This window comes from Stegodyphus dumicola, chromosome X2 (assembly GCF_044657685.1).
Source record: "Stegodyphus dumicola isolate Sdum_Otavi_A_Nest chromosome X2, ASM4465768v1".
In the NCBI taxonomy this organism is placed as follows: Eukaryota; Metazoa; Arthropoda; class Arachnida; order Araneae; family Eresidae; genus Stegodyphus; species Stegodyphus dumicola.
In genome coordinates, this window is record NC_140781.1 from 69,565,829 (window position 1) to 69,579,253 (window position 13,425).

Consider the following 13,425-nt stretch of genomic DNA (forward strand, 5'->3'; position numbering starts at 1 on the left):
GTTCATAAGCTTGAATTACAACGTCCAACTAACCTTTTTATTCTTATCTGCACTCAGTGTTTGACAACAGTCTGCTATTGTTTGAAGTAATAGATGGCAACTGCATAACGTTTTTACCCTACCTTCAAATAATTTCCTTTGAATTAACAGATAGAAGTCTTTCATTAAAAACCTAATATCATGCTTTTTGAATAAGCATAAAACTTCACCAACTGACCTTAATTTTTAAAGCCTTGCTTCCATTAAAATTCTTGATGCTTAATACAATTATGCCTTTAACAAATTTGTTTCAAAAATTAATACTTCAGTTTAACTTAAAATTTAATGCATTTTAATTTTACCTATAATTTTTTACAAACGTGATATGTAATAAAACTTTAAGCTTAATAGTTACCATTTAGAAAGTGATACTAAAAAGTATTCTTAGTTTTTATAAATTTCGAGATTTGCATACAAAATTGTGAAATATACATGTGACAACAGAAAACAAACTTTATGCTCTCTCTCTCTATATATATTACAGCATGTTAATTATGAAGTTTATTGAATTCATAATTTTATTGTGAAACATTATGAAGCAAATAATATGCTAATTAAAATACAGAAGTAAAAATAATTTATTACTTAATTCATAAACTTTACATAAAACCTTAAAAAAAGAATTAATTAAAAAATAACACAATATAACATTTCATAAAAATTCGTTTCGACTGCTTGGAAAAAATGAATGGTTTTTCCCCTTCTTTGTAAACCATGTCTCCTAAATAAAGAAAAAAACATTTCTTTTAAAATCATAATCATGCTCTTAAAAAGCTTATAAAAATTATTTTAATAGATGTTTTAAACATGTGCTCATATAACACTTTTAATCATATTTCTTTATAATATCTTAAGTAATCAGGAACAGCTTAAATACTTTAAAAAATTGCATTACAGTGAACCGTCTCATTACTACAAGCTATCTCAGTCAATCACTTTTTAAATTTAACCAGCATTCCTCATAAAATAACTAATTAGTAAACATAACTTCTCTAAGATGCCCAATATCATTAAAGATCAAAATCTTCAGGAATCACGCATAGCTAGCTTAGAGAAGGTTCATTGTACAAAAACAGCCAATATGCAAATCTTTTCTTAAATGAAGCCACCATAGTTATTAAATATAATATACAGTATACTTATATTCAGAATTCAGAACTTGAATAAATTTCTCGAACTGTTTTAGCATTCGAAAAATATTATATTTATTACCTTAAATTTCTAAAACAATATTACATATTGGTCCAAATGAATCACTGGGACTCGGACAACATTTTCCCCCAAGCTTTCTTTTAGCAACAGGATTCTGAAATTGTTTTAATGATTTAGGTAATGTTTGTCTCTCTTAAGGCGCTCACAAAACAAGTTACCCTAAATTTTTCGTCAAATTAGTCGGTATTCTCGACACAGCAATTATAGGACTTCAACAGCGGAACTTTGTAACTGAAGAAGAAATTATGGCTGTTTATAGAATTAAAGAGAAAGTATTATCACGTAAAACGAAGCAACTTAAACAACTTACATTGAAAGAAATGTTTAATAAAGTAAACAAATAAATATTAAGTTTTTTTTTTTTTTTTGTAAATTTTGATATTTTTTAGATCATAATTGTTCTTTATTTCATAAATTACGGTTTCATATTTTTAATTTTAAAATTTCTGCATGCCATCTTACCAGATTTAAACTGATGATCTGTAATCCGGAAAAATTGATAATCCGGAATCGCCGAAGTCCCGACGAGTCCGGATTAACGACTTTTGACTGTACTAACAAAACCAAACATCATATTCCCATTCTGCACAGTATAAAAATTCTTCTGCAAAACTGCAAAAATTACCAACACTTTGGCTTATTTGATAACTTTCAAATTCACTCCTTTGTTTGCATTTAGAATTTATAACTTTAATTTTCCACAGAAATTTGTTTTTGATTTTAAAAAATTTCACTGACATAATTTCATTCACTTCAGCATATATTAATAGATGCAGAAGGTTTTTGTACCTTACATAATTTTAAATCTTATGTAACCTAACGTAATTAATAACAAAATCAAAACGTAGATCAGAAACTGCATAAAATTTAATAAATAATTTCCACTAGTGTCACACGAAATGCTATGAAATTAATCAATAAAATGAGATAAAATATATAGAATTAATATTGCACATGTGTGAAGCTGGAAGTTTTACGTTAAATACTTTTTTTAATTAAGTATTTTTAAAAATGACCCCTTAGAGCATGGGACCTTTCGTAATTAGAACTTGCAAATCCACTTCGCTAGTCTTTCATAACATTGCTTTTCTTTTATTAACAAGAAATATTGCATTCAGTTATTTAATTTAAGATTTCCAAAAATAATGCACTGAAAGGCATGAATACTTACTTAAATTTGAAATTAATTTAGTTGACTTAAAATAATATTTAAAAAAATAAATCTTCATATATACGTCTAACAATCAGACCTTATTAATTTTCTTTTATTTGAACAATATCTGAATTCTGGATTAGTTTGGACTAGTAAATCATTGGACAATTAAATACCAAGCTATAAGAGAACTAATGTAGTTTACAAATGCACTGAATTTTATTTCCTGCATTAACTTTCAAAGAAAGTAAAATTTTCTGCATATTTGCATCATTTGGATTGATAGAATATGGCAAAGCATGCAAAGGCTATCAGTCTAAAGGGAAGTATATATTCATGGACGGCTTTGTAAGGAAAAGTAACTTGCATTTCCATTTATTCATGTGTGAGTATATATATATATTTACAGTTGTTAATCCTAAAATCAATGCTTCATTAAAAATTTATTATTATTTTATTTTTAATACTAACATATAGATACAGAATTGTGTTAAATTCCAATACACAATCATAATTTATTTTAAAAAAACTTATTTTATGATTTATATATTATATTACATGAATAAGAGAAACATTTGTCAAGAAATATATTAAACTTGTATTAGCAGATTCATGCTATCCTAGTAACAAGACTATCATACTTCAAAACTGTATTAAAATTGGGCAAAATAAAATCAACCTAAATTCTACATTAAATGTTTAAAAACTTATAAGTATGCAATGGTAGTTATATATACAATATAATAAATTTTGTAACTTATAAAATATTAATGGAATATTTTTGGAAATAATGTACAAAATTTTAGTTTTCTTTTATAACTAGTTTAACGAATTTTTAGAAAAATATTTTAGGTCATTTCCATCTTTTCCCTGTTGATATTGGTATATTAAAATATATGGAATAATTAAGTTGCATCTAGTTAGTAAACCAAAACATTACGAAAAGTATGATGCGACATATTTTTAATCAATATAATTACTTCATTTTGGAATTATAACATATTCGTAAGAAATTAATACCATTGAAAAAATAATATTATTACACTAAAGAATAAACGAGATTCTCGACCGCATTGTTCAAGTTTTTGTAATTTTACTTCATAACACACTCGTATATAAACATATTAGACTGAATTATAAACCAAGTATAATTAATTAGGTAATCCTAGAAAAAGAATAAACTAAACCTAGTAAGCAAAAAAAATATATACATTACATTCAGAATTCTAAATGTTTACATAAACTTTTCTCGCAAGGCCTGCCGGGAAAAAGATGTCAAATGTTCTTTGGTCAGACGATTGCAAACGAACGCTAACATGATTAATTTTGTTTTCAACAACCACATTACCCTGTCAATTAAATACCATAACAGTGATTAAATTTTGGAATAATTAGTTATAAATAATAATACGGGCAATTTAAGGCGTAATTTATCGGATGCGCAATGACAAAATACTACTATTAGATCTGCATTTGGAATAAATATTCTGCACTCTTTCAACTCATTACGAACACTGATATTAATTAATCGCAAAGCTTAAACGTTTAAATACTTACTCACTACATATAACAGTGCAAAGTGCATGAGAATAATCTGCATAAAATGAACAAAAAATATTTCAAACGTAATTGTAAACATTTTCTTACTTACCTGCGCTATACAACCAACATGCATTCAGCCATGTTTTTTCTGCAACTAGCTTTCAAACACTTTTCTTCTGATTGGCTGATTTCCAGTCAGTCACGTGATTCTTCCGCGCGGCTACTGAAACATTATCTGTAATGTTACAGGCAAATTAGCTGTACCAGCCACAGTTTGCTTTCAACCTGTTACCATTACAGGAAATTCTTGTGTAACTTTTTGATTTCTGTAACCTTACAAAACTTTTGCCTGTAAAGAGCGAACTTTTTTTTTACAGTGCAGGGCTTGGCCTAGAACTCCTGTTTCGGGGTGGGTGAATTAGTTGACAGTTCATAGCAGGCAAGTATACTAGTATTTGCCCGTAAGGTCAAAAGGTGCTGCTAATCGACTACACCTTTTTGTAATTTAGATGTTATTTCGGAGTTCGATACTTCTCCCGTGTTAATATTTGAACAGATATTAAAGGACTAACCCATAGTATATGTGAGGCTTTTGTTCTTATGACGACGCAATGTTTGCTGTGATAAGTGCATGCAAGGAATGTGAAATTTTGTAATAGGAAGTTAGTGACTTTACATTTACATTTTATATTTTATGCGTCCGCTATGACCTAATGGAGTTTTACTTCGGATGAAAAGATTCTTCATCAGGGATGACATAAATATGTTTCCTACTATATTCATTATTTTGATGTTGTTTCTTTTGTGTTCTTTCCTTTTTCACAAAGAAGGCTATCTACTTTGGATTTATTTGTGAGGGATGACGAATGTGGAAATCTTTCATCATTGGACATTTGAATAGATAATGCGGACCATCTCCTAATTCTTCGCAGATGCAGAAATGAAGTGCAGATGTAACTGATGAAATGTGAAATCATCCTATAATTCTACGTAAAGCTTGGCTTTTCCCTCTAAAAAGAGAGAGAGCGTTGGGGAGGCTCCATAAGGATGCTGCGTCTAAGACTACAGCCTATCTCAATCGGATACTGATTTGAGCTGATTGAATACCGCGGCACTACATTAAATAAACAATATAAGGTAAGTAAAGAAAACTTTTGAATAAAGTTAGTGAAGTTACTAAATGACTATAAAAGGCTCTTTAAAAATATGAAGCACTTATTATGTAATGAAACATTTTGATATTTTTAATATCATATTGATAAACTTCACATCATCTTTTGGGTTGCTTTTTGGGTTTCTGAACCAATAAACTATCTGTATATTTATGAGATTTTGTTTCAAAAGCAATAATAACATTTCCTATTTACGTGAAATAATGGTTAAGATCTAGTATTAATAAAGCCACTTTATCTTATAAGGTATTTCTCCCACTTCCCTAGCGTGCCTTCGTGGTGTAACGGTAGCACGCTGGGCCAGTATTCCAGAGGTCCGTGGTTCGATTCCCGGCGAAAACGGTTGCTAATTTTTCATCTTTTCTGCTTCCAATTAATCTACTGACTCTACAAGTGGCGCCCGAACTAAAAGGGTTGTGGATGAAGATTCTCCACACCCAGGATTTGGCGACTAGGTCCCCTAAAACACTAGTCGCCCTTTAAAAAGGGGAGTATATAAGGTATTTCTCCCACTTCCCTAGCGTGCCTTCGTGGTGTAACGGTAGCACGCTGGGCCCGTATTCCAGAGGTCTGTGGTTCGATTCTCGGCGAAGGCGGTTGCTAATTTTTCCTCTCTCCGGTCTCCAACAAAAACCTAATGTCTCTACAATCTTACAAAATTACTTTAGATTACACGGTAACAAACACATTACACAGTATTTTGGGCCATTTATTTTAGATGGCCTCTTAAATGTATCTTCAGTTTTCGCTATTCCTTCAAACTTTGCCTAACTGCTTTAACTTAGATTAACATTTTTGTAACATCATTCAGCATAAATTTCTTCATTACCAGCAATAACAATATTGCATCTGGTCTTCATCAGAATAAAAGGATTTTAGTGCCCTATCAAAATAGCCTCTGGTCGAGAGAATAAATCAGTTGAATCATGAAAGTTAAATTGTGAAAGTCTGAACAAATGGGATGCCTGCAGAGATGCTTTTATGGTTTTCTCCATGCATAAAGTGGATACTAGAAGTTTCCTTCAGAAATATTTCCACACGGAAGGTGTAGAGTCATCAGATTGTTTCGCAGCAGAAAATGTGAAAAATCAGAATTGCTCTGGCTGGGCTTCGAATTCTGGACATCCAGATTGCTAGCTGACATGCTTCCAAAAACACTACGACAGCACGCGTAAGGAAGGAGAAAATTCTTCATGCTCTCCCTCACTTAAAAGGAAACAAGGGGATCCAAGTAGTAACGAGTTTTCGCCCACCGCATTTTAGTTCGGGTGCCACTTGTACAGCCTTTAGACTTTTTTTTTGAGCAGGAAACGTAATAAATCTGCAATGCACTCTCCGAGATTCGAAATCCGGGTTTCTTGACTGTTAGCCGGATGCGCTTCCAACTGCACTGGAAGGAAGGATAAAAATTCATTGGAAAGTTGTATTTAAAGTATTTTAATTGCTATGTTTATTTCTTATGTTGATAAGAAATAATCCACCAAATTTCTGGTGAAGTAGACTGTTTCTCCATTAGAAAGCTGAAATTAAATGAGTTTAAATAACGAGGAGGTCTAATTTTAGACAGAGGTTTGAAAACTTTGGAAACAAACGAACAGAAATTCTAGTTCAATTTGGTGAAGTGGTGCTGACTGTTTGATGAGTTAATTTTTCACTTGCAGTTAGGTAAGAAGACGTGATAGCTGAAGAAACAGATTTCCAGTTTTATTGGTTTGAACTGTAAATATCAAGCTGCTGTAGTGTAATTAGACAGAAAGCAGAGAAATTTAGTTTTTTGTTCTTAGTGGCAAATTTCAAGCAGAAGTATTAACAAACGTATTAGTTATTGTTTATACATTTTTTGTTTTCAGCTTGTGTTGTAGACTAAATTAAGACGGATGGAAAATCATCCAGGAGTCTAATAAAGTTATTCAGTTTAATTTAAGTGAAATTAGAGTATAATCTTATAAGATAATTTTTGCAAGTTAGCTAGTTCTCTCGGAATTTGTCATAATCAATCGTCTTACTTTTTGACTATTGACTATTCGTTTGAAAGAAAATGATAAAAAATTTATCTGGCACTAGAAACATTTTGTAGGTATTCAGAAATGTACGATTAAAGAAAAGGACATTCAGACAACCTTTATGCACTTCTAAAATAGCGACTTCAATCTCTGAATCAGAAAATGAAGTATCAGATCTTATACAGGTCATGTGGCCATAACAAAACATACAGCATAATTTGACTTTTGTTCCCAGGTTTTATCTGAATGCTTTCTCATAAATATTGAATATCAATAAGTATACTTTTAGACCAAAATATATGTAATTATATACAGGTTTCAATATAGTAAATATTTAGCCGAACATATAGCCCTAATATGGGTTTAAATTAAGTAAAATTGATCATTCTTTTCACAAGAAAATTTAATTTCACCTTGGCATGTTTCTTGTTGAAAAAATATACCTTATTAGAAGAATTCACATCAAAATTAGCAGACAATTGACCGAAATGAAACTTACATATATTAAAAACTGCTTGAAATAAAATTACAAACTTACTGCAATTTCTTTCATCTACTCCATTGAGGCAGTCTTCACGAAGATCACATCTTCTATCCCTATCTACACATTGTTTGTCTCCGCACATAAATTGTCCCGGTCTACAGTAATCTAGGTAGAAAATCAGAGGTATTTATTTAAATATAAAATATCCGAAATTTTACAAAACATGATTACTTATGATTTAAATATTTATTCGTAAAAGCAAATAAGCATACAGGAAAAGAACACTTTTCAAACATATAAAGAAAACATATTTTCTAAACATGCATTCAGGATAAATCCTTAATACGCAACATTAGATACATCTGTTACATATTTTAGGGGAAAAACTTCAACATCATAGGTTAACGTGAAATATCACATACACTCAGCATAAAATGCCCTAAGAAATGCTGAACTTCCATTACCAATTTGCATAATCCTAAATTCAAAAATGATTAACTAAATGTTTTTATACACTTACAGGAAATGAAAAGTACACGAAAAGCAGTTCTTTTAAGAATTTTAAAATAAAATAGTCTAATAATTAAGGTTATTATAAATTGTGATAAAAGTATGAATGCCATTAGATGAAATAATGGCGTCGTTGAGTTTCAAAATATGCATATGCCGACAGCAAGTATTTAAGGCCTAATAGCAAAAAAGTTACTTTTCTGGTGAGACTGTTGATTTATTTAAGAAGCTATTGCGAAGGAACTTGGAAAGAGCATATAATTAGCATTTGTTTAAATGAAGTGATTCAAGAGAGATTTCCTAATGGGACTTCCAAAACCAGGTTGTTCTTTTCGCTAAATCCTAGATCCATTTGGAGGAGAGAAACAGTAATAATACAGTGATGATTATAATAATCCTGTAATAATGAGCACCAAATGTAATAATGTATGGGTGCCAAATGTGATACCGCAATAACCCAAAACGTGGATACGTACAGGATAAAATGTGTGATCTGAAAAAAAAAAAAAAAAAAAAAAAATAGAATTTGACACTTCAAATAATGTGAATTACGAGAAATTTATTATATTTTGACATTGTGAAAATTTAAATTAATATTAGTATAAATCAAGAAAACATAACCAGACATAAGACAATACACCACGTACTACTGCACTACAGTAAGATCAGTCCTACCATTTTGAGTCCTAGCCTTTCGTGCACAAATGCGTTAAGGATCCAATTTAATAAATCTCAGTTCATCTTCGTTACACAAAGTTACATGATAACAAAATTCAATTTTTATAGCGAAGGACTTTTACTTAAATGATTATTTCAATATATTTTTGTGGAAAGACGAGGCCTAATCAAGATGCAACACGTGCACGGGAATTCCTTTCAAGTCGTAAAACACCATTAATTTACCGCTGAAGTCAGCATCTAGATCAATTTAGTTGAAATTTCATCCGCTTACTATTATTTTTGACAAAAATGCATTCTCTTGAAACTATATGGAGATGGTCGTCAGAAAGGCACGAAAAAGAACAAAATTGCAGACACGCATCATCGGCGGTGAGGACGGGCCGAAGACCGTGTTACACCTTCGGAGTCCAGCAGGAGAAGATAGCGAAAACCGATTGTAATCGTCAACCTCGCTCTGTCATTGAGCGGTCGCAGTGAAGAGACTTGAAGTTGAATAAATGTGGAGGCTTGCATGCACAAATCCGAAGACTATTTCCTCACTCGAATACGTGGCGCTTCAGAGAGCACAGAGTTATGGACGCACGAGATTGTCACCGTATCAGGAGAGCGGCAGGGGAAGAATCACGATCCCAAATTCTGTCGATATGTATGTCTATGTGCTAAGCAGATCTTACCAAACGGCGTTTTGAAAACAAGAATCATCTGTTAGAAGCAGGATTGCTTCTGTGACTTCTCGTAACGTTCGCAGTCGTGTCGCAAAAAAAAAAAAAAAAAAAAAAAAAAAAAAAGAACACCAGACCTTCAGCTACGAAAAAAATAGAATGATAATAATTCTACATTGTATAACAGTACATAATCAGAATCAGCTCATCATTTTGAAATGCATAAGAATAACGCTAGGCTACGTTTCTTTCGGGTAGATTTTTAACACGCGATAATTTTCTCTGCCACGATGTTCTTTATGTTTCAATTGTCTCTTGTCTCAATTGAATATACGTGGCCCTGGACTAGGCGAAAGCCTTTTCTTATATCCCGTCAGGCACCGAACAACTCCAAATTGTGTGTTAATACAGGTAAAGTGTAAACACGTATAATACTTTAAAACATGATATCCAGCTTATATGTGATAGATTGCATCCTTTCTTGAAGTTTGTACTGTTGCTAATGGAGGTTTAATAACTTGTTAAAATATGCTTCTGTAAAGTTTAATGCTCACTAAAAGACAAAATAAATGCTGTTTTATTTCTAGGTAACGTTTTTATCGACATCATGTTTTCATGAGATAATTCTTATTGGCTGCACCTTTTAGCGACGTTCTTTTTCCTCTTTCCCACCCCCCAATACATCCTTAGCATGTACTTCTAAAGAGAAAATACTAAAAATGTCAGCTTTAGAAATCTTGAAGAAGGTATCATAATGCATCTAAAGCTGGCTCTAAATGCGAAAAAGATAAATATACTTCGATGAAATTTCATTGTGGATTACTTGACGATGCAATGTGTCACGCTGATTTGCATAACTGTAAAAGGGATATATTTTTCTCAAATCTTAAGTGTCGTGAACAGCGCGAAAGATTAAAAGATTTTGCTCTCTGTAAATGACTGTCTTGAGCATAATAAAAGCATCAGATAATGTGAAACGAAATGCAAAGTTAAAAGCAACAAAATGAAGTAGAAGGAAAAAGTACTTTTTAGAAGATGCGTAAAATCTCACGGGGGGCCAACATATATAAATGCAAAAGATTACAGAATGAAGACGTCATAGAAAAAGTAAAAGCTTTGAAGAAAAACAGAATAAAAGAACATCGTTGGAGTGTGGTCATATGGGAAAAAAACGCAAGAAAATTTAGACTTTCTAAAATTTAGACTTTCTGCAAAGAAAATTTAGACTTTCTAAGATCTTTCAATAAAGTGTAAGAAAGTTAAAAATTAATGAACCAAAAATTGTTTTATTTTAACAAAAAATTTAACTTTTAAGTTTAATAAATTGCATAAATATTATAATCCTCTTCGAAGTTCTTTTAAATACTCAGCCAAGTAAAGGGAAAAAAATAAAAAACAGGGAAACGTAAATTAACAATAAAGGTGAAGTAAATAGGTACAGAAAGAGAATTTGATATAAATAAGCAGATTTATTTTCTCAGATCGCAGTTTAACTGTAAATATAAACATGCATTATCGAGTAAAAATTATTCCTCTTAAACAATTTTATTACAAGGAATTCCATTTCGTTTTATTATAAATTCACGTAATTCTATATATATATTTTAAATAAGTATATACAGTCAAACGGAATTACAAGAAGAGGTTGGAGAAAACATTAAATCACAAAAGATATGAAACAAAAAGAGAAATCATTGTGATTTAAAGAAAAATAAAATTACATATATTCTCAGAAAAATACTAAAATAGTAGATGTAACAATTCAAAGTAAGAATTACTGTATAAGATATTTTCTCCCTCCTTTCCGCATGCCTTCGTGGTGTAGCTGGAAGCTGGCTGGATACGTATTCGGGAAGTACGAATTTAGATTTCGGCGAGGGCATTGCACATTTCTTCAGTTTTCTGATTTCGAAAAAAAAATTCTAAAAGCCTCTGCAAGTTGTGCCCAAACTGAAAGGATTGACGATTCACCACTGGGATTTGGCAATTAAGTCCCCTCATTCCCAGTTGTCCTTTGAAAGAAGGAGTACATAAGGTAATTTCTCTCTCCTTTTCGCATGCTTGTGTAGCTGGAATCACGCTTGACGGGAGGTTCGGAATTTGAATCCCGGCGAAAGCATTGCAGATTTCTTCAAATTCCTGACATCGAAACAAATTCTAAATGGCTTTGTACGTCTGAAAAATGATATTTTACCTCCATAAAAGTTCATTAAACAAAGGATTTCTTGAAGAGAGTAAAGGAGAAAGCGAAGGAAATCGTTTTAATTCCACCATTCTCAGTTTTTTTTTAAGAGACTGAAATCCAGTTAGATTCCTAATTCTGATTTCTTAAAAAGAATTAATTTCTGAATGTTTCAGTGGGATATAGCTTCAGCTTATTAGATAAACTTTCCCATTGGATTGTAAAGTTTATTTTAATTAATTCGCTATTTCTTATATCGAATCTTTTATTTAGTTTTGCTGTTTCATCTACTTTACCAGAAAATGTAAATGAAGTAAGTTTAAATAACGATAAAATAACGAACGAGTTTAGGAGAGAAAGAGTTAGTAATCTCAGCTTCCGATGGAAAACTTCTTTGTTGTCGACTGCATTTAGTACTATGCGACAAACTGATGAGTTTGTTTTTGATTGAAATTCCATTAGTAGTCGTAGTCTCGAGGTAGCTGAGAAAGGTTGATAGGATATAAATTTAAACCCCGGGTCGTAAATAATTTGAATGTTTGTTTTGTGCTCAGCCATTAGAAACAGAAGGTAATTTTGTTAACGCTTTTGTTTTCCCTTTACTTAGAGTTGAAGCGGAAAATAAATACTTTAAATTGGATTTTGGTTTGCTGCTATTACTTTATCATTCTAGGTTTGAAGGTAAAGACAGAACAATAATTCGTCAGGCAGTTTAGGAAGATTAGACTAGTGTTTAGACTAAGTCAAATTGAATTTAACCATGCACGATTACCATCTCCTTTTACTACAATTTAATTGGAAACTATCAAATTTAAAACAAAACTGATTTAAAGTATAAGGCACTCTCACGCAAGCAGCACGGAATAAAAAGTTTAAGAGAACCAAGAGGTAATGTCAGCTATCAAAGTCTTTACTTTTCTTTTACTATAACACTGAACATGTAAAAATGAACTAGTCTTATATTTATTATTACATAACTCATTCTATATTTCAGCTATTTTATATAAGTGTAATGTCACTTATATAAAATAGTTTATATAAGTGTCAGCTATTTTATATAAGTCTATATAGCAGTGTAATGAACATTGTTGTAATGTTGTAATGTACATGTCCAGTAATGATTCAGGAAGTGGATTTAATTAAATGATAAGCACTAAAATAAAAAAGTTATTACTTTAAGACAGGGATAGACAAACAGTTTCGGTTGCGGGCCAAAAATAGAAAAAAAAGTTTGGCGGGCCAAGATAAATTTTTTTAAGATTTTAAAAACAATATACAAATATTACAATTTTACTATGTTAATGAGATAAATGAAACTGCGATTTCATTTTTAAAAGTTGCTTATATTGAGGTTCGAAGTGAGATGTGCTGATTCTAAGAAAAGAGGCTAAATATGCTCATCTGTCAGTCTACTTCTGAAATAGTTCTTTCTAAGGTTTATGGTTGAAAACATTTGCTCACATATCTGAGATGAAGCAAACATAGCACTGATTTTCTGGGAGTGAGATATTAAATTTGGAAAACTTACCTTCGATAATGATTTGTAAAACTCTAACTTTGGCATATTTAGAAACAACTGCTTGAGATGATTGTTAGATTGCAACTCAATTAATTCAAGCTGCAAATCTGACGTCATTGCTTCACAATTTACATTGAAATGCATGGTAAAAAAATCCAATTCTGTTTGAATGGCACCGAAATCTTCGTTCGAACTCAAAATACAGTTTTTTCTAGCCATCTTCATAATTCTGAAGCTTATCTTCATTTACTGAGGGTATTGAATTT

The 13,425-nt window shown here is 31.3% G+C and overlaps 1 protein-coding gene and 1 long non-coding RNA gene across 10 annotated transcripts in view; both read right to left on the minus strand.

Moving 5' to 3' along the window:
- Positions 1-13,425, minus strand: part of LOC118192271 (atrial natriuretic peptide-converting enzyme-like) — a 1,449,396-nt gene that overhangs the window by 49,928 nt on the left and 1,386,043 nt on the right. For all 9 annotated transcript variants that reach the window (XM_085809975.1, XM_085809976.1, XM_085809972.1 and 6 more), the window contains one exon: positions 7,660-7,770. In XM_085809975.1, the coding sequence (XP_085666101.1) occupies positions 7,660-7,770 (111 nt within the window). The remainder of the gene's footprint in view (positions 1-7,659; positions 7,771-13,425) is intronic.
- On the minus strand, positions 600-5,118 carry LOC146992774 (uncharacterized). Its single transcript, XR_015039224.1, has 2 exons — positions 4,056-5,118; positions 600-760 (listed from the first exon to the last, which is right to left on the minus strand). It is a non-coding gene; the product is annotated as an uncharacterized LOC146992774 (long non-coding RNA).